Source organism: Cynocephalus volans, chromosome 2 (genome assembly GCF_027409185.1).
Source record: "Cynocephalus volans isolate mCynVol1 chromosome 2, mCynVol1.pri, whole genome shotgun sequence".
Taxonomy (NCBI): domain Eukaryota; kingdom Metazoa; phylum Chordata; class Mammalia; order Dermoptera; family Cynocephalidae; genus Cynocephalus; species Cynocephalus volans.
The window spans coordinates 153,378,511-153,401,996 of record NC_084461.1 but is presented as its reverse complement, the minus strand read 5'-3'; the positions used below and the strand labels follow the sequence as shown (position 1 = coordinate 153,401,996).

At 50.7% G+C, this 23,486-nt stretch overlaps 1 protein-coding gene across 1 annotated transcript in view; it reads right to left on the bottom strand.

The window, feature by feature from the left end:
• The window catches only part of NEURL1B (neuralized E3 ubiquitin protein ligase 1B), a 34,828-nt gene extending 11,622 nt beyond the window's left edge, over positions 1 to 23,206 (bottom strand). Inside the window, exons 1-3 of the mRNA XM_063087679.1 lie at positions 22,482 to 23,206; positions 16,960 to 17,087; positions 3,762 to 4,307 (exon numbers count right to left, since the gene is read on the bottom strand). Of these exons, the coding sequence (XP_062943749.1) occupies positions 3,762 to 4,307; positions 16,960 to 17,087; positions 22,482 to 23,206 (1,399 nt within the window). The remainder of the gene's footprint in view (positions 1 to 3,761; positions 4,308 to 16,959; positions 17,088 to 22,481) is intronic.
• Positions 23,207 to 23,486: the final 280 nt, after the last annotated feature.

The window sequence follows — 23,486 nt, the reverse complement described above, 5'->3', positions numbered from 1 at the left end:
AGCCTTAAGAAACCTCGATGCCTGGGAACCATCCCCAGAGATCTGATTTAATTGGCCTGGGTGTAGCCTACGTAGCAGGATTTTCAGAGCTCCCCAAGCAATCACAATGTGCAGCCATGTCTGGAGAACCACTGAACTAAATGTGAATGCACCTGGCTTCTAACCCTGCTCCGCCACTTACAAGCTTGGCAGTTTTAGGCTGGTCACCTTCCTTCTCTGAACCCTGGTTCTTTATCTAAAAAGGGCACCCCAGGGCCTGGCACCTTAGATGCAATGTTCTTTGCTGCAGCTGGTCCCCCGTGCATGAGGGTACTGGGCTGCACACACAATTCACCATGAACCCCTTTTTATTTCTCACACTTTGGCTTAAGTTCCAGGACAAATAAAGTACACCCTAGCCCCACAAAATGGGGAGGATGCTTCCCAGACTAGGGTTGCCAGATAATGTAAGGGATGCCCACTTACATTTGAACTTCAGATAAATAAAAATTTTTCCCCATAAGTATGTCCTAAATATCACACGACACATACTTATACTAAAAGATTTTCATTATCTAAAATTCAAACGTATCTGCGTGTTCTGTATTTTTATTTGCTAAATTTGGTGACCCTACCCAGATGCCACTTTTGTTTGCTGGCTTTCAAGTTTTATCCATCGGGATTGGATTTTGCTGAGGAAGGGGTTCTAGACGTGTTCAATTCTGGAATTTCAAAGCTGAGAATCTCTAAAGGAATCATTTCACTTCCTTGTTCCTTGTGATGGAAAGCAGTCCAGAGTGCTCAGGATAATATAGACACCGGCTACCTTTTATGTATCTATTTGGTACCTTAGACACTGCTCTTGGGAAGCCAAATTCTCCCAGGAATTGGGAGATTTCTGGTGGAATTTTTGAGGTTCTCACATTGCCTCACCCTGTGCTGGCAACAGTAGGGTGCTTGTTGCCTGTACTTAAACCACACAAAATCATGACTGCTCAGGTTTCTTCTTTTTATTATACCTTTTTTTCCTGATTATAAATTATTGTTAACTTGTGGAAGAAAAAAAGAAATAAAAATCACCCATTATCCCTTTACCAATGTCAACTTGCTTTCCCCCTGGGAAGGAAACAAATATTTATTGAGCCTCAATCGTGTGCCAGAAACTTCTCCTCCATTATCTCATATAACCTTCAGAAAGGAAAACAACTTTATTGCTCTTTCTGATTGTAAAAGTATTACACGCTGTTTACATATACTTTTTTTAAAGGGTAACTCATAGAAACATAAAGTGAAATTCACCCCTGATCCCATTCCAGAGCTGCAATTCCTTCTGATCTCATTTCCCACTTTTATATATTTTTGTCAACATTGTCCTGTGGCACCTGTGCCAGGCACTTCCCATCAATTAGTGTATCTCAGGGATGTCTTGCAGATAAGGAAACTGAAGCTCATATCTGCTGTTACACTGACATTCCTACAGACCCTGCCTCTCCCTTTCCTGAACGTTGTAGGGGTTCAGTAAAGGTTTGCTGAGTAAGCAAATGAATTGGGGGAGAAGAGTCCATCTTTCCTCACAGGTTTACACAGTCTCGTTAAGTCATCAAAGGCTGTTTCCAAGTCGTATTTTTAAAAAATCCTAATCCACTTGTGCTGATTATGGAGTGGCTGTGATTTCCTGTCTGTTACTTGGAGACATGGTCTGTGAATGAGGTGAATGAGGCGTGATTGCTTCCCTGTTCCAGAGGAATAAACTGCTCCAAAAAGAGTGACGGGAAATCTAGAGGTTTTAGAAACCTACAATTTCTGGAGGTGAAATACCAAAACCTTTCATGGAAAAAAGCATTGGGGCAGGAAGGTGGGGGTGGGGACATGGTTAAAATGCCATAGCTTGGAGGGTGGGTGCTAATCACAATCTGGTCTGCCTAAGCCTGGAATTTGGATGCTCTGGCCCACTTGCAAACCGACAGAGATTCTTATTTCTTAGCTATATTTCTTGAGTGCCTTCTATGTGCCAGGCACTGTGCTGCATCTCTTTTATATGTCATTTCATGTATCCCCACCAACAATCCCATGAGGTGGGTGCTATCTTGAACCCATTTTACAGATGAAAAAACTGAGGCACAGAGAGGTTCAGTCACCTGGCCAAGGCCACACAGCTGGCAAGTGGAGAGCCAGGTCTAGAAGAGAGGTCCGTGCAACCCAAGCCCCTGTGCTTGACAACTCAGAAGTTCTGCTGCCTTCCTACTTCTGGTGGGAGGGTAGAGATCAGATGCATGAATCCTCCCTTCTTGCCCAATGGTGGTGGTGGTGATTGGGGACAGGGCAGGGAAGCAAGGAGCCCAGGCCAGGGTTTTCCTTTAAGATGAAGGGCTAAAAACCAGAAAAAGCCCAATCATTCAAATATATAAACTATGGTAATTCATATCAATGGAATGCCATGATTGTCAGCAATAAAAAAGGAACTACTGATAAACACAGCAACAACATGGATGAATCTCAAAAACGTTGTGCTGAGATAAAGAAGCCACACACAAATGCATATATACTGTATGATTCCATTTACATCACGTTATAACAGGTAAAACTAATGTATAGTGAAAGATCAGAGCAGTAGCTACCTCTGGGCAAGAGTGAGATTGACTTGGCAGGTGCAAGCGGGAGCTTTCTGGGGTTATGGACAGGTGTATAAATCTGTCAAAACCCACCAACCTTCAGATCTGTGCATGTCACTGCAGGTAAATTACACATAGGTCTGTGTCTGGACCTCTTGAGAAACCTGCTCTCCCTGTAGCCCCCCAAAAATCAAGGCTGGGTTGGTTCAGGTGCAATCTGTGGGTTTAAGAGCTAAGGTCTCAAAAAGAAAGCAGATTAGTGGCTACCAGGGATGGTATATGTGCTTGGGGGGGGGGGGCTGGGGGAAGAATAGAGAGTGGCTGTTTAATGGGTACAGGTTTCCCTTTGGAGTGATGAAATGTGTGGGGATTAGATAGAGGTGATGGCTGCCAACTGAAGACAACTGAATTGTGCACGTTAAAATGAATTTATATGAATTTTACCTTTCAAGATAGGGATAGTGAACTTTTATCCCCAAGATTTCTCACCCTCAGTATTTCAGCATGAGCGGCTGCCTCCTCTGTGAGAGCGGCTCACACTGGTCTGCCTCCTCAAGGTACCTGGAGCCCCTTAACAACGGCCTGGGGCTGGGGCTGATACACCTGCTTGCTCACTGCCTGTGCAGTGTGGGTACCCGACGGGTGCACGTGATCAGGTCATAAGTATGACTGTTCAGTGATTAAATGAATGGATGAGTAAGCAAAGGGATGCATGAGTAAATGAATGAATGAGCGAATGAATGAATATACGTGGGAATAAGAGCATACATGAATGAGGGAGCCAGCAAATAAAAAGAGAGTGAAAGAATGAACGGAGGAATAGATGAACGAATGAGTGAGCATACAAGTAACTCAGAGAGTAAGTGAATGAACCTGACTGGGCCAGAGCATGGACTCTGGACCCCACCGGCGTGGTTCCAACCCTACTTATACAAGACAAGTGATTTAACCTCTCCGTGCCGGTTTTTTCATCTGTACAGCCAGATGGCTGGTGGTCGTGAGAAATAAATGTTAAGATGTGCAAAGCGCTTGGCATGACGCCTGGCAAAGTGAGCCCTCCCTAAGTGGTTGTGAATATTAAAGAAACACATCAAGCCCAGAGGAACTTCTGCCTGCTACCCAGGGGGCGCCGGGCCGCCCACCCCCCTTCCAGCTGGGCCCGCGACCTACCGAGGAGCTGCACCTCGTCGGTGATGCCGTAGACGTCGATGAGCGCCCAGAGCGGGCCGCCCACAGCCACGCCGCAGTGGAAGAGCACGGGCTCGCCGTCGTTGACGCTGTAGAAGACGCGGCCGTGGCGGTCGGCCCAGTAGGCCAGCACGGTGTCGCGCAGCGCCAGGTTCTCGGGCAGCGCCTTGGCCCAGTAGCCAGGCCGCGTGACCAGATCAGGGCAGGCGTACTTGGGGATGTCGTGGGCGCTCATGAGCGATGGGTCGTGCGCCGTGAAGCCGAAGCGCAGTGCGCCGCTCCAGCCGGGGCGCACGGCCACCAGGCGCAGCCGCACCTGCTCGTACAGCCGGATGGGCCGCTGCGTGAACGTGACGCCGTTGCAGAAGCTGTTGCGCCGCGTGGCCCGGCGCGAGTGGCCGTCCAGCCGCACGTTCTTGCCCTTGGCCTGCGCGTGGAAGCGCAGCGCCTCGCCCAGGACCGGGCGGCGCTCGGGGCCGGGGCCGCAGCACGGCCGGGTGGCCAGGAGGCGCGCTGGCGGGCTGGAGTCTGCAGGAAAAGACAGGCAGGAGGATTAAGCCACCTTGGAACTCTGCAGGTCCTGATTCGTCCTTTAATAACCATTTCATTTAAAATTTCATCTTAATTATTAATTAGACCGGTAATTGATCAACTTGAGAATGTTCCAGCGGAGACCAAACGGAGACTACCCCTAGCTTTGCCAAAGCAAAATCACTATACCCATTTCACGGAGGAGCAAACTGAGACTCTGTGTGTGTGTGGTGAAGCACTCGAGCTGTTTCACTCAGAGCGGCCAGCACCAGTGAGTCTGTCACAACAGCTAGCTGGGGATCAAATGACCTCTTCATCCCCATCAAATCCCTCCAAATCTAGAACGACCTCCTAGGGCCACCTGTGGGCTGCTGAGTCCCTCCAAAGGCAATAGGGGGCCTGGATTCTTAGAGGAGAAGGGAAGATATTTGACTGCCTTTCTCCATGCCCGTTTTGTTCAAAAGCAAAGCTGGTAAGGCAACAGACACAATGCATTCTCTTGGGATCCTCAAGACAGCCTGAAATCCCAGCTCTCCTGCACTTCCTGGCTGTGTGATATGGGGCGGACCCTGTCACTTCTCTAGATTGTTTCCTTGCTGGTAAAGTAGGGACATTATGTAACTTACACAACCACTAAAAGGTAATATGGATGAAGTCCCTAGAATACTACCTGGGCACAAAGTATGTGTGTAATAGGCCACTACTAATATGATGTTATTGAGGTTCCAAAGCAAATCCAAGCCAGGATTCTGTGGCTTCCCCTCCCCTTACCCACAGTAAATGATGGCATTACTTTGGAGCAAGGTGGGCTTTTCTAGAGTTTACACTCTTGGGGGTTCTCTTCTAAGGAAATTATTCTCTGGGGAATCCTGGGGTGGTCTCCTTTCAAAGGATCTGGCCACTGGTCATGAACCCAGGTGGCCCAGTATTGAGTGGGGGTCTTCATCTCCACCCTACCTTTCCTCCTCACACCCCAGGAGCAGTGCCTGGGAGGCTCTGGCAGCCTGGAAAGTGGCAGGGTGGGTGACTGATTACAGCATGAGTCTCTGCTGCTTGTTCACACCAGCAGCTGAATACAGTTTTCATGACAAATTTTCATAAATCACAGGCAACCCAACACACACAGTGAGAAGAATGGCAATTCCAGGGAATGAGAGACCACTCCTCCCACGCCCAGCCACAGGGTGCACTGTGCTCTGGGCACATCGGGGGGTGGAGGCTGAGCTAGGACAGGAGAAAATGAAGAAGGAGAGGCCATGACAAGGCAGACAAGCCATGGATCCCTTCCCCAGGCCCAAGGAGAAGGAAGCCCCAGTCCCTGAGAAAATCGTGCAGGGTAATTGGGAGGCCCCTCTCCAAATAGAAGCCACTGACTAACCCAAAGAAGACAAAATACAAGGAATAAAAAAGCTAAGGTCCCACATTAGAAAAAGGAGCTTAAGGGACTTTAGTCATTTATTCATTTAACAAATATTAAATGAGTGATTACAAAGTGCTGGTCACCATTCTAGGCACTGGGAATACAGCAATCACCAAGACAGTCAAGGTTCCTGCTCTGATAGAGCTGACATTCCAGTGTCAAGAAATAAAACATATTCTGCCTCGTGGGATGCATTACAGAGAAAAATGCAGCCAAGGAAGGTTGGCAGAGAGGTGTTAGGATTTTCAGGGAGGACCTCTCTGATGAGTGGCTTCTGGGCAGAGACCTGAAGAAGGTGAGGGAGTGAGCCATGAGGGTATTTGGGGGATGATCATTCCAGGCAGGGGGAACCAGCAAGTGCAAAGGCTCTGAGGTGGGAATGTGCTAGTGTGGCTGAGAAACAATAAGGGAGCCAGTACAGCCAGAATGGTGTAAACGAGTAGGGGAGTGGAAGGAAATAAGATCAGAACTGGGGTGGGGTTGGAGGACTGGGCTGGGATGATCCCATAGTTGTTTGTTTTTTTCTTTAACTAGTTTACTCTGAATGAGATGAGACATTATTGAAGATTTAGAGCAGGGAAGTGGTAGGACTGCTGAGGCCACTGTGTGTACAGTGAACTGTTGGGCAGGGGGTTGGGCAAGGAAACTGGGGCCTCCGACAAGGCTACTGGATTACTCCAGGGTAGAGATGATGGTGGCTCAGATGGGGGTGGGGGTATCAGTAAAGGTGATGAGAAGGGATCAGATTATGGATATGTTTTGAAGGTTTTGAAGGTTTTAATTCGTTTTTACCGAGATAAAAAAAAAACATTCAACATACTTCTTTTGAACGTTTAAACTATATCCAATGAATACAACAAATTTTAAAAAGAGCTTTTGGTTCTATAATGGACACCTGAAGGGGAAGCAGAGACGTGGAAAGGAAGGGGTAGGGCGATACTAGAGGAGGGTTCTGGAGGGCAGGAGCTTGTCCATTTCATCTTTGATTTCCCCATGCCTGGCTCACACCAGGCACTTGATAAATGCCAGCTGCTTCCTGTGTTACAGTTAGAGCTGGAGCAGACCTCAGAGATCCTCTCCTCCAACAAGCCCATTTTACAGATGGGGAAATGGGACAACAGAGGGAGAGGGGCCTGCCGAAGCTGAAGGTCAGTCAGGATCAGGGTAGGAACTCCTTTTGTGGGCTCTTTTGGCCATGCCACTCCTGATGCAAGGGCACGGAATGTCAGAGGTCATTTTCACCCAAGAAAGGTAAGGCTCTGGAGGAGCTGGCCAAGTACCACCTCCACAGGTCCTGGGCCATCACGAAGGCCTCCATTTTTCTACACCTCCCTCTACATTAGTCATGCAGGTACCTGCTGATTCTGCCTGCCCAGCATCCATCCCTCTTTTTCTGGTTACTATGCCCCAATTTTCCTTGGGAGATCCAGCTTTTCGCCAGCTAGTGGGTTGACCTCACTCCAACTCTAGAAATTGGGGTATGACCCAGGCCTGGCCAATCAGATGATTACAGACTTTTCAGCTAGGGGACCCTCTTTTGCTTATAAGCCAGGCTGAGATGGGTTTCAGATACTCGCAACCAAAAATGTCCTGATTGATGGAATTACTGTGCATTCACTTGCTATGCGTTTCCTTATTCAGTCCTCATAGTGTCCCTGTGAGGTAAGGACTACTGTTATCCATTCCCATCATGTGGAAGAAGAAATGGAGTTTCAGAAAGGTTGAGTCATTTGCCCAAAGTTACACAGCTGGTTTAGCTAAAGGCAGAGCTGCGGTTGAAGCCAGGTTTGTGTGACCCCTAGACCTGTCTTTTTAACCATTTTATCAGTCTCTCTGCAGTTTAGGAACTAACACAGGATGGATAAAAGGGCTGAGTCAGAGACCCCTGATGTAGGAGAAGGAGGCAGGAGGCTGCCTGTTGACTCCCTTCACCCCTGGGCAGAGCTGCATGCACTGGACTAGCACAGGAGGGCAGCAGGCAAAATGTTCACTCCACTGCTTATTCATTCATTCACTTACCCTTACTGCAAACCACACATCCTGCCCTAGTGGAGATCTGAGCGTCTTTAGTCACAGCTGAATACACCAGGACAACAGGGCATGATAAAGACCAACTCAGATGACAGCACTGAGGGGCTACAAGGGCCTGGAGGAGATCCAGGACCCTGCCAGGCAGGGACTGGGGGTGGTGGCGATGTCCACTGAGCCAGGACTTGAGGGAGGAGAGGGAGCAGAGGAGAACGCTGGGGGCAGAGGCAGGGGGAAGCTAGAATTTGTGGGGAGGGTAAAAGGATATGGTAGGTGTGGCAGAGGGTATGTGAGGTCAGGCAGCGACTCAACCTCAGGGGCGAGGGACGAGGGGGCTGCAGACGTCACAGGGACCAGACAGGAAGGCCCTGAATGCCAACCCAAGAGGTTCAGACCACCCAGCAGGGCTATGGCCTGGTCAGCACCACCTGTTAGGGAGGGGCCTCCAAGGCAGTGAGAAGGGTGGACCCAGAGCCAGGCTGCGTGCCATTTCCGGAACAACAAGGACAAGAGGAAGGGCCGGCTGGAGAGCTATTTCAGGACAAAACCCAGATGAGTAGGGGGAACGCCACTGGGAGTAAACCATCAGCAGAGGCCTACATCCTCTACACACGCCGCAGCCTTGTGCAAACCACTCAACTTCTGGGCTGCAACTTCCTCTAGTGCCCAGCAGGCCAAGGTCTCCAGCTAATGAATTCTCCAGGAAACATTAAAAAGGACCGCAGATCAAAAGCCCTCTGAACACCGAAGTCCGTGGGCCAACTTATTTGATTATGTTTATCTGCCTTCCCCATCACTGTTGTGTTTTCCAACCTTATCTCTCAATGGGAGAGTTTCTTTACAAAACAGTTTGGAAGTCTTAAGCAGATGTTAAGAGAGGTCTGGAGATATAAATGAAAGCCAGGGTGGGGAGAAATACTGCCTTGTTACTATAAGGGGAAGTTTCCTGCAAAACCAACTATATGTTAGGATAAAATGCAGCCATGTAACCAGCAAAGTTTACATTTTTGTTTAATCTTGATTATATGATCTGACTTCCTTCAGAGAATGAAAGAGAAACACTATTTTTTTCTCCCTTCTGAGGCCAGAGCCCTGATGTGAGAAAAAGAAAACCAGAGTGAAAAAGTCTCTGAGAGGATGTGTTATTTACACAAATTGAAGATGCTTAAAATAAAAAAAAACACAACAAGAAGCAATCTCCAAATTGTACACCAACATCTGCTTTTAGCTGGGTGCAGGGAAAGTGTTCTTATAGGGAACAGAAAAATGTGGAGGTGGACTCGAAGGGCCCTGGAGATGCTTCTAGTTTCGAGATATTGAGGAAAACCTGAACTTTATCATTTAAATTGATGCAACAAACACAACAGCCACATTACAGAAAGTTTGGAAAAGAGGAGAAAAACCCATGCCTCCTGCAGCTCCCCACGTTCACACCCTTACTCCAGTTGCATTTTTGTTGTCCCAGCTCTGATCCCATGTGAGAACCACTGGCTGTGCCCCCACTCCAGGCCATGCCCCATGCCAGATGGTTTGTAATACATAATTGCAACTACTTCTCAAAACAGATCTTCACCAATAGGATTATTGTCTCCATTTTCCAAGAGAAAAACAAGGCTCCAAGCAGCAAAGACATTTCCCGCAGCTGCAAGGGGCAGCAATGAGATGTGAACTCAGCTCTGCCTGACCCCAAACCAGTGCTCTTCCCCCATCCTGACTTTCTTCCATAAGTGGTATAGGAGTACTAAGTAGTACTAAGTACTTTTTCTAACTTTCTTGCAATCAGAACACACATTTAATTTTGAATCCTGTCATTTCTTTTCTAACATTATTACATTAAAAGTATTTTCCCATATGGCCCCCTACTCTTCACTGTGCTTCTTTTATGGCTGAAGAATATTCCATCAAGGGCCAAAATGATCCCCACCATTCCCCTCGTGATCACTTCTGCCATTCCCCCAGATGGCTAAGTCTATGGGCATAGAGGTCCTTAGCTGCTGGTTGAGGACCAGGTTCAAACAGACACCCTGTCACTGGGAAAAAACTTTCTGCCTGGAAGAGGCCTCCAAATCAAATCCCATGTCCCTTTCCTCCCACAAAAGACTAAGGCACTGCTGGCTTGTGGGGGGATGCTGCCTCTGGTCAGTGAGCCTCTCTCCTCTTCTGGCCAGGAATTGGGTCCAGGGACTGAAGGAACAAGTTGGGGAAGGGGTCTTGAGGTGGGAACTGAGTGGACACCTCTGCAGTCACCCTTCCAGTTCACAGGAGGGAGAAGGAGACAGGCCTGGCCCAACCTTCATGGTTAACCAAAGGCTGCTCTAGCTCCACCAAGAGCAGAGGGGAGGGTCTATCCTGCATTTAGTCAAGGAAACAATGCCCTGACTCTAAATGTATGGGCAGATTCTGGGGGATGGGCGATGAGTGGCTGTCAGGGAGGAGAGAACTCTGCTCTGCCTAAATAAAAGTTGCTACTGCTCAGCCTTGGCCAGGTCTTTCTGGAAGACAGGTCATCCCAGGAACTCCTCCCTGGGCAGCTCTGTGGTCGACTTCACATGCTGTGGGTGTGAGCCTGTGCCTTGCTACTAGTTGGAGGGCCTTTGAGCCCTTGACAAGTCACTTCACCTCCCAAAGCTGCAGTTTTGTCATGTGTAAACGGTGTGTGACCTTAGATCCCCATGTCAGGCTGCAGGCAGAGGCAATGAGAACATAGATCCCAGCAGAGGTCCTGGCACATAGTAAATATTCAATAAACGTCATTCCCTTTCCCACAGGGAACATCAGGTCCAACTACTGGGTAAGCCTCTCACCTCCATCTCTTCCACGTTTTTTATTTCTAAATCTCAATTTATGAGGTGGTTTAAAAGCACAGGCTTGTAGTCATGCAGAACTGGGTTTAAATTCTGGTATTGTCATTTATTAGCTGTGTGATCTACGCTTAACTTCTGTGGCCCCACGTCCCAACCAGACCTAGAAAATGAGTAAGAGTCATATTCATCCTGTTGCAAGATTGTCATGAGGATGTCATAAGGCAAACTGTCAGACATAGTGTGTGGCACATAGTAGGTGCTCGTAAACACCTGGTCCCTTCCTTTAACAACCTTATTTAGTTCCTTGGACTAAGAAAGGCTTCTTCCTGGGTCAGAGATGCCTACCCGTGGTGGCTGGGGAAACACATTCTGAAATATTTCTCCTGTGGAAGGCTCATGACCTTGGCTGGGAGAATTCTCTTGAAAACCCCGGGGTTGCTTTCCCTTGGTGTCCGAGGACAGAGGCCTATTTTTAAGCCATTCCAGCAGCGTCCTAAATACGCACTATGCCACCCCCTAAATGATCCTCACTCATCTCCCCAGTCTAGCCATTTCTTTGATCTAAAAAGAGCCCAAGGAAATGGCATTTACTGCCAGGAGGATGGCAGAAAGCAACAGCTACCACTTTTCTGGCCCCGAAGGTAATGGTTCCAGCGTGCTGGCATTCAGCAGATGGCATTCTGGCTGGAATTTTCAGCAGTTTCCTCTCCATCAGGAAAAGGAATCGCCAACTGGGAGAAGAGTCTATTCTGCCCCTCCTTTTAACAACAGGATTTCACTGGCATTTTATTGAGCTTCTACTAAGTGCCAGGCACATGCTATCATCTATTGGGTTTAATTTTCAGGGTAGGTTTTACCACCCTCATTTTGCAAATGAGGAAACCACGGCTCTGGGAGGGCCATGCTTGGGTCCTTCCTCGCACCCCACCCCTTCTTTCAAGGCAGCTGCCTGGAACCTTTGGAGTTGGGAGTCATGACTGCATTAAGAGCAATGAAAGCCATGCAGACTTCTCTCCCCACACACCCCATGCACACACACACCCCATGCACACAATTTGACATTCAACTTCCTGGGCTTTTATAACATCCATCCTTGGATTGTGGACTTTGAATGAGAAATCTCTGGTTCAAGAAACATTTGCCCAAGTCCAAAATACAAACCAACGCTGTTGGCAATAGGAAGCAACATTGTGTGTGTGCGTGTGTTAGGGTGTGCTTTAGAGAGACGAAAAGGCAAGGCTGGTATTTGGCAAGCAAGGCTTCCCGCCACACCGAAAGGGGCAAGGACATTGGTCTCCTTTGGCAACAGAGAGTACCTTTTCCATTGGTGGGTTTGAAAGTAGGCTAGAAAAAAAATCAACCCTTCCACACCTCTGCCAAATGGAGCAATGACAGGCACCAGGAGACAGACGCCACTTACTGGGACTTTCTTCTGTGTTTCGGAGGCCAGCACCCCAGAGGGAAGAGAGCCAGCCCATGCTGGAAACCGCCACCCCACTCCCCTCCCCTTTGCTTTGCAAACAAAACCCATCAACAGCTGCCAGGAGGCCTAAAGGGAGGCCAGAGGTCACTCGATGCTGCCTATGGGGAGAAAAGCCCACTCGTCCAGGCCTAAGTGGCGGCCCTCTTAGCTAAGTGGGCTCTCATGTGAGAGTTCCCAGGGGGTGAGGTCATCCCAACACCCCCTGGAAGCATGCTCAGCTGGAGCTGGGATTCCCAAGCCACTCTGACCCTCTGCTGGGCCCCTCTTGATAAAGGGACTCTCGAAACTCCAACTTCAGAGGTGCCGGCTCCCAGGATTAGGGTCCCACTGCCACGAAGGGGTGGGAGGACGTGCCCTCATTCCTGCTCGAGTCCATCACTTACTTCCTCCTTCATCTGACAATTATGGAGCATCTGCTGTGTGCCAGGGCCTGCACTGGCTGCAAGGGGACATGTGCTGATGAGTCACACACAGTCCCTGCCCCCTCCAGTAGGGGGCATGGACACAAACAGACACCACGACTGCACAGGGTGGTCGGCAGGGAGGGCTGGGCAATGGATGTGTTTCAGGCAGAGAGAACGGCACCAGCAGAGGCCTGCAGGTGAGAAAGAGCTGAATGCATCGGGGAACTGTGGAGTACAAGGCAGAAAGGAGAGGGAAGGCTGGGGAGGGAGTTAGGGGCTGTATCACAAAGGGTCTTAAAGGCCACCTAGAGGAGGCTAAAGTCCTCGAGAGGGCTCTGGGGGCCACTGAAGGGTTTGGAGCAAGGAAGAAACCCCCATGGATCCATCTCTCTGAAGAATGAGATTCACACCCTGGGCCTTTCTCTATTCCATGCCTGTCAAAATGACCCAGCATAGCAGGAGCGAGAAAAACAGTGCAGGTTTTGAACATTGTTTCCAACGGCTGGCATGGTCCTGCCCCTCAACGCCTGCTTCTCCTCCAGGCAGCCCTGGCAGCTGCACACTGATACACTGGCTGAGTCTGCCAGGCCTGTCGTTTCTCTTCTCTGTGCCTTGAGGATAGTCACACCCCCCCCCCCACCAGCCTGGGTGGTGCCCAGAAGCCTGGCTGCTCCAAAACTCAGCCCGAGGAAAGCACCTGCAGGGCCCCAAAGAACTGGGACTTCCTGGAACAACAGATCCACTGGCCCTGCTTTTCAGGTTGAAAGCGGCTCTGGGGAAGGAGGAAGCTCCCCTTCAGCAGTGCTGTTCTTGCTCCTGGAGCTGAGGAAATGTGTCCTTCACAAACACAAGAGCTGGGCAAAATGTCTGCTGGCCCTGGGGTCTCTCACTTACAATCTGACCTGCCAGGAAAAGCTAGACTATGTACAAGTAGCGTAAGCCACTTTCTGGCACAGAATGAGCAATGCCCTGGCTTGGTCTCTGGAAGGAAGCTTTGGCTGGGGGGTGGGGCAGGGGCGGCAGTGGATGTCATCAATCAGCTTGTTTTGAGCTGCTCAAAGGCCACGGTTTGGCGGAACTTGGGATGAACAATAAGCAAAGCATCTAAAAAAGGAAAGAGGGTGACTGATTACAGTGGGGGATGGAGCCCAGTGCCTAGTGTCCCTGAGGTCTGAAGAAGAATTGGGGGTGGGGCACCATGGGGGAAGCAGACCTCTAGGGCGATGGCCCTCACCCATGAGACTCCGTGTGATCCTCCCAACAGCGCCAGAGGAGGCGACTGCTACAGACCCACTGCTGGTAAGGAAGGGAGGCTCAGAGAAGTTGAGAGAGCTGCCCAAGGCCACACAGCCAGGAAGTGGCATTTGAATGCACACCAGCCGGGCTCCCAAGGCTAAGAAGAAGATACTATGGCTACTTCAGGCAAAGCGTAGAAGTCATCCCTGCAGGGAAGGAGCAAAGCACAGTGCCTGTCACATAGTAGGTCAACTAATGTCATTTCCTTCCTGCCATGTTTGGCTCCCCAAGAAGTGGCTGTGACAGGTGCCTCTGTGTCCTTCTCTGAAGATGCAGCTTTGTCTTCTTCCTTCTCCTCACCCATCATGCTGGGCTTCCTGCAAATGCCTGAAGGGCCCATAAAAGCAGCGAGTGCGGACTGAGGATGCCTGCAGGAAGCCTGCATGGACTTCCATCCCCTTACCCATGAGGTAAAAGGATACGTGCTTGGGAATGCAAACTCTGGAGCCCTGATAAGAATCTCCATCCCACATATCCTAAGCTCTGACTATCTGACAGTCCTTGGCTCAGTGGGCCTCTCTATAGCCCTATGAGCCCATTTCACAGATGAGGACATTAGGCCCAGAGAGGGGGAGGGGCTGGCCCAAAGTCATGGTGCTGGTAAAAAGCAGGGTCAGGATTTGACTCAGATCTGAATCCAAAGCCCATGCAGGCTCTCGGCCACTGTGTGGAACTGCTTCCCTAGCTAACCAGCAGCTACTTTAGTAATCTCTATCACAGGGTCTTGAGAGATGCAAGGAAGGACTATTTGGTCCTAGTGCTCCCCCAACCCCCGAATCAATTTTGGGAGCACAGATTCCTTACCTTCGAGGAAGAAAGGTAATGGCCACTTATGGAGTCTCAACCTTGTACTGGGCTCAACTTCTCATGGAGTCTCCTATTTATTCTTCATCACAACCCATAAGAGAGAGAGGTACTGTCATTTTCCCCATCCTAAAGATGGAAGCCCAGAGAGGGTATCTTTCTATAGATGGAAGCTCAGAGAGGGTAAGTGACTTGCCCAAGGTCACACAGCTTAGATGGTGGAATTGAGATTCAAACTCAGGACTGCCTTCAAAACCAATCCTCTTTCTACCACCTCTCTAGGGATTCCAGCCAAAGACCTGATCTGCAATCACTGTGTGACCCTATGCAGGGCTCGGGTCCTTGATGTCGAATGGGAGGTGGGACTGGTGATTCTGAGCACTCTATAACTCTGGGAACAGAGCCACTGGGTGACCTGTCTGCAGGGATGAAGACGTGCACCAAACCCCACAGACACAGAAATTCCGCTTTGCTACCTCCTGCCCTTGAATCACCCCAAACCTTGAATGGAAGGGAAGTTCTTCTGAGGAGTGAAGATCCACTTGTCTGGAGTGGAAAGTTACCAAGCAGACTGGACTTTGGAATCACCAGGTACACGTGTGCCCACCCATCTCATAAATCCATCATCCTTGGGGCAAAAAGAAAGAAAACACGTGCCCAAGGGATAAGATTGTGATATAAACAATGTGTAATGTTGAGAATATAAACAAAATATTCTTTTCAATAGCTGTGGATATTCTACTGCTGAGACACCCCCACCCACCCATTTCCCCAAATAGCTTACTCATTAAAGAACTTTAATGAGTAAGAGGCCAGCTCTGAGCTGCCCTGAGTCCCAGTTGTACGAAGAATGACAGGAGAAGGGATGAGGGTGGGCTGGGACTGCCGTCCAAGGATGGCTGTCCCAAACCCTGCTCAGCAACACCTGCCGCTGAGTCTGAAAATGTGCTGAAGATGGGAGGTCGGCGCGAGGGAAGAGACCCAGACTTAGGCAGGTGGCTTCATCGTTCTGTGACTCAGTGCCCTGATCTATAAGATGGGGCTAAAGCCCCCACCACACGTAACTGGCAGGAGGACTGTATAAGTGAAAGATGTGCAGGGCTCTGCAGGAGTCCAGCAGACAGGCACTGGACAGCATTCCCGGTAAGACCCCAGGGTCAAAGTCACCTTAGCAGTTCATCCGGGAGCCACTGGATAGTCCAGTGGCCTCTGTAATATCCATGCTAAGTCCCAGCTACACTAAACACCAGTGGCACTCCAGCAAGAGGCACTTCCTCCCCTTTTCTACGTCCAGACAGCTCCACAGAAAGTTCTTTCTTTAACTGAACTGAAACTGCCTCCATGTGATCCATACACTGGTCATGTCTGCATTCAGTCCATGGTGCCCTTCCCCATCAAGTCTGTAGGCAGCTCTCAGGGTCCAGTGGTCCCCAGGCCATGTTGCTGAGGATTATTCTCTCCCTTGGAGATGACACGGCCCTTGCTTTGCTGTCCAGATAGCCCTCAGGACATCAGTTCTCTCCGACCTGCCTTGGCAGGGGGTTGGAGATCCACACACCAGACCTTGGAGAACGTCAGCTGGGGCTTCCCACAGTGAACCCACAGGCAGCTCGGAGAGTGGCCCACACCCTGACATGCCTAGAGGTGGGATGTGAGACAACCAGCCAAAGAACTATATAAACAATTAAAAATTAATCTGCCAGGCTTTCTAAATGCTTACAGATTACTGCTAAATACTATGAAGGCTTCCAGTTCAAATGGGAAATGCCCCCTACGTAACCCCTTACCCCCAACCCAGCAGTCTTCCCTTCCACACCAACATTCCTTCCCTCTAGCTGGGATCACGTCAAACTACCTGAGCTGTGTGTCCTTGGGCAAGTTACTTTCTCTCTGTGTTCCTCTGTTCTTTTGACAGTTATATGAGACTAATAATAGTAGCTATCTCTTAGGGCTTGTCCTGAGAGTTAAATGCATGTACCTGCTTAGAACAGTGTCTGGCACAGACTGGCTGCATGATACAAGTTAGTGGTTATTATTATTCTTTTGCATCTGTCTCCCTGGGGAGTGTCTCATCCTGGGCTCAGCATGGAGCAGGGGCTTGTTCACCCAGTAAATACATAATCACAACAGGTGCCGCGTGTGAACACTTACTATCTGCCAGACACTTTGCATGCCTGAGAGGTAACATCATTATCCCCTTTCTGCAGAAGAGGAAACCAAGACTTAGCAAGGTCAAGTTGCTTGTCTGGCTAATAAGGGGCAGGGCCAAGACTCAGACTTGGGAATGAAGGACCTTAGTCTGTGTGGTTCCCTACTCTGTTGACAATGAATGCACAGCTCCTCACCTGCAGGAGACTCGGTATAGGATGACAAAGGGCTCTCACCCTGGCTTGGACCCTTGGTGACTGACCGGTGGGGGCTACCTGGAGCTCTGGGTTGGACGGGCCTGGGGCAGCTGGGGGTTCGGGAAGGATGTTGGGAGCACCGTGGTGTCTGACGGTGGGGGATGGGGTGGCAAACACTTCAGGAGCCTGAGTCCTAGTCGGGCATGAGGAAGGGGTATGGAGTTCAAGTTCACCCCTTCTCCCCTAGGGCAAGATTCCCAGAGGCTGCCTCTACCTTTTTAGTTACAGAGTTTCCTCATCTGTGACATAGGGAGACAACCTATGGAAGGCTCATTCCTGATTATTAAATAGGATGAGACAGATAAACGGCCGGGCATGGGGCAAGCATGCCGAAGCCCTGACCACCCATCAATACTGCCCAGGAGAGTGCTGGCTACCTGCGGGGCTGCAGCTGGCGTGCTCCCTCTTCCCTCTCTGCTTTAAGCTCTAACCACACACTCAGCTTCTGGGCTTCTATTTTAAACCCTCAGAGAGCAGCACTAAGTACAGAAAACCTTTTGGTCCAAAAGAGGGGCAGAGCTGACTCTTCTTGTCCATGGGGAAGATTAAACAGCCTGTTCTGAGCAGCCCTTGCGATCCAGCCTAGGGAAAATTCTATGCCCCTGCTGGCAAATATGGCACATTATCCCCATGGGGAGTGTGGCAGCTGAGAAATCTAAGCCTCGTGACTGCAGCCTGGCTTGCAAGAACCCTCTCCCACCCCCAACCCCTGCTCCCTGCTTCTGGCCACCACTGTGACCCCACATGCCATCCTCACTTGCACTGGGGCCCCCAAACTCCACAGCTCCCCACACATGTGCTGCTCTCCCTCCCCATAGGCCTTTGCACATCAAGTTCCTCTGCCTTTCCCATTCCCTTCTTTTCTCTCTGGTCTCATTTAGAGAAAGCACACCTCCCCCAGGAAGCCTTCCCTGCATCCTCCTCTGGGCTTTCACAACCTGCTGAGCTCCCCCATCGCCACTTACTATAGCTGCTGTGTCCTTGTTGGTCTCTACAAGTAGAATTTGAGCCCCTAAACCCAGGCTGTGTTCCTTGGCCCAGCACAGAGCCTGGCCTGGAGGTTTGCTGAACACATGAAAACTGCAAAATGCAACCTGCCAGGCAGATTCTTCTCATCAAAAATCAGGTGTCCAGGAAAGAGCCCAAGCAACCTTTGGGAACTGCTGCCAGCACACATGAAAAGGATGTCTACCAATCCAGCCCCACGGTTCGAGGCTCATGGTCACCTGGAGCAGGCCCAAGGCCTCTCTTTCCAGGGCAGCAACAGTAACCATGACATCTACCATCCTAGGCATTGTGCTAAACACCCATTTGCTCTATTCCACTTAATTCTCACCACTGCCAACCATGAGGGAGCGACCTCTAGCTTTCCTGATTCATGGTGAGGAAACTGAGGCACAGAGAAGTCACACCACTGAGAAATGGCCGAGCTGAGATTTGAACTCAGGAAAACGAAAAGCAGGGCTGACCCCAGTGTCGCCCCAGCCTGGGTATGTGGCACTTAAGCGTAGATCAGGGTTGCCTCTGGGCAACCGAGCCACAGAAGATACTAAAGGCAGGCAGAAGGAGATGATATTCGGGTGGGGGGGGCAGATACTCAGTTGAACTTTCCTTCAGATGTCACCTCCTCCAGGAAGCCTTTCCTTACTCCTATAGCCAGAGAAGAGGGAGAGAAGAGAGAAGAGGTGGCAATAGAAAGAGGGTAAAAATAGAGTAAGACCCTAGCTCCTTTCAGCTCTAGTTGCCATGGGCAACTTCTCCACTGTTCCTACACAATAGACAGGCTCCATTCCCTCTCCCCAATGTCCACTGATGGATAAGATCACTCCACTCCTACCACCCCTCACTCTAGCCCCCACATTCTCACAGGCTGTCACCAAGGAGCCTTGGATAGTCAGGTCCCAACCATGTGTTGACAGCCACAGAGGTCTCAGGAATATTGGAGAAACCTCTATCACTTGAGGAGCTCAGCTCAGGCTGTAAAGATGATTCATAATGACCTGGTGGGAGGCAGGCAGGCAGGGCAGGGTCAGGGAAGGAAAGCACAACTTAACTTTAAATTGTGACTGGGCGAAGGAGGCAGAGAGGTGGGAAGAGATAGGGGAAGATTACTCATTGGGCCATCCATGCACCTATTGCCATAGCTGAGAGAGAGTGACAAAGGTCACTGTCCTCCAAGGACTGAGAAAGTCCAGATCCAGGGAAAACAGTGGCTGCCGGGCCCTGGGAGCATCACCACCCACTGCTCTGATAGGAAGCCGGGGGGCAGCTGATCTGCCCATGTGGGCTGTGCATGGCTCTTCATCCAGGTGAAATAGAGAAAGGGGCTCTGCAGGGGAGGGGTCTGGGTGTCTAGGTAGGTGCAGGTGCCTCCCCGTCTGCATGCTGCAGTTGCAAACTGTCCATTAAGGTTAGGAAGACCGGTTCTCTGCCTTTTTTTATGTGTGCTTTTGTCCTTTATCCCTCTCAGCCTCCCATGGCTGCTCTGTAAAATGGGGATAAATATAGCCCTTTTAAAGAATTGTTATGAGGATTTAAAATAGACAGTGTGGGTAGAGCCCCGGCTCAGGGCCGGCACAGAGCAGTGTCAACACACTTTCTACACTCTAAAGTTCCGAAATGCTCGCTTATTGAACTAACACTAAAAAGGCCATTGGTCAAGTGTGGAACAACTTAATGATTAAACCCAACCTCCAGTTTGAATTCTGCCTCTTCTCCAACCAGAACTACAGGTGAGCCCCAAAGGCGTGAGGGACAGGATTGGACTGTGCTGGTGGGAAAAGGAGGGGAAAAGTCCCTCCTCCCACCCCATCTCCCATCCTGGAATGCTGCCCTCCCCTATCCATACCCATTTACATGTTTTTTTTCTTTCAAAACCCAGATTAAGATTAATGGAGTTGAGAGAAAACAAACATGTGGCATTACGATTCAGACTGCCCTCAGTCTTCTAAGCCCCAGCTTTGCCACTGCCTAACTGTGTGAGTTGGGGCAAGTGTCTTAACCTCTCTGTGCCTCAGTCTCCTCATCTGTAAAATGAGGAGACTAGCACCTTACTTTGCAGGATCGAATTGCAACTGGAAAAAGAATGGGTAAACCACACAGTAGAGCTTAGCAGATTTGAGGGCCCGTGCTGACCCCTACACACGTTCATTTAAGGGACATTTGTCTGAATATGCTGATGCATCTTATAAGAGCTGCTACGGGGCTGCCCTGCAATCACTCATACATGGCCTTCCTTTTCTTTGGTATTTCCTTACTGAATACCGTACCATGGTGGGGCACCCAATAAATATTATCTAAACCATGGGGTGAGAGGATACTTCATGTCAGAGGCAGAATGCAGGACTTTGTAGCTAAATAAACCTGGATTTCAATCCTGGTTCTACCAACTGGATGAGCCACATGGGCTGAGACAAGTCATTTTACCTCTCTAAGTCTTGGTTCTCATCCATAAATGGGGATGATAATCCCTACCTTGAAGGGCCATTGGGAGAATTAAATTCATTCATTCATTCAACGTATACTTACTGAACATCTACTATGTACTAGCCACTGATCTGGGTGCTGAACACACAGTGGTGAGCAAAGCAGACAAAATCTACCTGGGGGAGGCAGACAATAAACAGCTAGCTAACTACACACACAGCCTGTCACTTGGTGATACATGCCAAGAAGAGACATAAAGCAGGGTCAACGGGGTGGGAAGGGCTAGACACAAGGCAATGTCAGGAACCACATTTGAGCAGAGACCTTAACGAAGCTAGGGGGGAGCCAGGTAAAGGTGTAGGGGAAGAATGTTCCAGGCAGAGGAACAGCAAGTGCAGGAGCCTTAAGGAGAAGCGAGCTTGGCGTATAAATGAAGCCACATATGCAGGAAGCCTGGCATAGAATCCAGGTGCTCAGCAAATGCCAACTCTCTATTTCAAGTCCCGTAGAACAAACCCCACGCATGTGTCCTTTTCCTGAGAATGAAAGCACAAGGATTCTAGAGGGCAAGACTGAGCCAAGTGTTCTTTCAGTCTAAGATTCAGGCTGAACATTTGAGCTCCGGTTTTTGAGCTCCTGCCAGACAGCAGGTTCTGGGATGGGCAACCAGTGATATAAGATGATCAAGACATGAGCTCTGTCCTCAGGGAACCCCCAGGAGTCATGGAGATGGGTGACAGCAATACAATGTGGTCAGAAGAACAAGCAGGGACTTAAGGCATCCAGGTAGGAGAGCAAAAGATGGGACTGTGGGTGGAAAAGGAAGGCTTCCTGGAGTAGGTGACAACTGAGCTAGATTCAGAAAGATGGACTACACAAGAAAGGCTATTCCAGGCGTGGGAAGCATCATATGCCGAGCACAGAGGTGTAAAAAAATGGCACAGTGTGTGCAAGAAACTAATTACAGGCAGGTCAGAAAACAATAAACAGCCCTTCCCATTCTTTGCACCTGCAACTTGATGTGGCTCAGGAACTTCAGTTCTGTCCCCTTCCTCAAAATCAATGCAAGTTCAAGCCCCAGAGGACAGTATGAATTTCCCACACTCAGACACTGCGGTGGGTAACCCACTCACCCTCAGGCTCCCGGCCTGGGGTGGCCCAGTCCCAGGAGCCAGGACTGAGTAGGATGGAGACTACATAATGCTCCAGCTATACTTAGCCTACCTAGCATGGGTCTGCCCCTTCCCCACTCCAAGGATGACCCACACATGGCAGAATGGCTTTTTCACTAGAACAGCACAAACATTTCTTAATCAAGAAATGGAACAAAGGGACCCGTGCTGAGGTGTCTCAGCCTAGGGTCTTTGTGGCTAGGAGAACATCCCCAATACCTTCTGACACAATGGGTGGGTTCTCCCCCATCCTGGCAATAGCCATGTCCACAGGAGGTAGAGACCACCCTCCAGAAAGCAGACCTGGGTTCTAATCCTACCTCTGCTACTGACTAGCTGGTGACTCTCTGCCAGTGGCTTCACCTCTCTGAGAATTTGGAGGTATGAGTACAGTTGCCTTAAAGTTGCCCAGAGGCTTATAAAATAGGAGTTGGCTCCTCTTCCATACCCCGGTTTTGATAACTGCATGTAATGCCTAGAAGGAAGGGCTATGTGGGAGTGTTCAAGCAGAGATGGGGTGATATGTCCCTCTTCTAAAACCTCACACCTAATTTGCCCTACAGCTGGCTTGCTTCCCCACTGAGCTGAGCTTTCCTACTTTAAATACACCTCCCCCCCCCCCACACCCACACATCCTCTCAAAGGATGCCCAAAGGATGCTACAAATATCCAGGGTTAAGCCACAATATGTCTAAAGACATAGGGGAGTGGTGGGAGGACGGGCAGACAGACACGGGTCCCAATCTAGATTTTCCTAGTACTCGCAGTGTGACCTTGGGTGAGTCATTTCCCCTCCTTGGATCCTCAGCCTCTTCATTTGTAACATTGGTATACACATCTTTATCGAGAAGCTTCCTCGCATACCGCGCTCTAAAATGCAAACCAGCCGGGCACAGAGCCTCAGCGCGCTGATCTGTTCCCACAATTACCAGGTATTTTCCGGTAAGGCCTCCTCTGCCTCCCCAGTCCAACCCATTCCCCCCTCTGCATCCCCGTACTCTGGTCCCGGAAATTCTGGGGTGGTTTGGACTAGGGGCGATGCGGTCTGTAGCAGCGACTCCGAGGGGCTAAAGAGACCCCAGTTGCGCGGACACCAGAGGGGGGCGCAGCCGGGGTGCGCGTGGGAACGCGGCCAAGGGAAGGCAGCACGCGCCGAGGTGGGGGGCTCGGCGGCTGCAAACTGGGGTAGCCCTGACAGCACCCCCCCACTCTCAGCAGCTGCAGTCTCGGCACAATTGGCGGCTTCTGGCCGTCGGAAGCCCGGCGAGCCCGGCTCCGTCACCCCTCGGGTCGCCCCGGACTCGTTCACCAGCGCCCTCCGGCTGGAACAAAGAAGAGGGGGCGCGGGCATCGCCCCAGCGGCCCTTTCGCACATCTTGCCAAAGCCGGGAGAACGAGCACCCGGGTCCCCAAGGTAACCAGGACGCTGTACCCGCCCTCCTGAAGTGCAAAGCCCAGCCGCGGGGCGCGCTCGGAGCCGGGGTCCGGAGGCACCGGAGACTCCAGCCTGCCGCGCGCCGAGGGCTCCAAGGGGCGTGGGGGGTGCTCTCCGGGAGTCACCCGGCGGGTCCCTCGAAAGAGAGAAGCCCGGCGCCCGCCTCCCGCCAGGGATCCCCGGCGTACCTGGCGGGGTCCTGTGCACGGTGTTGCCCATCGCTGCGTCGGGCGCGGCGGTGGAGGCGGCGCGCTTTGGGCGCACGAAGGCTAATTACGCGGCGGCTGGGGGCCGGGGCTTGGGTCGAGGCTCCGGGGCATCGCCGCTGCACGGGCGAGCCGGCGGGCGGCAGCTAGGGCGGGCGCCGGGAGGGAGGCGGTGGCAGCGGCTGCTGGAGGAGGAGGCGGAGCCACCGGCCCGGGCCCGCCGGCCCCGCCCCCGCCTCCCACCGGCTCCAACCGTGCAGGGGCGGAGCCGCGGCCGCCGCATCTTTTGAAAG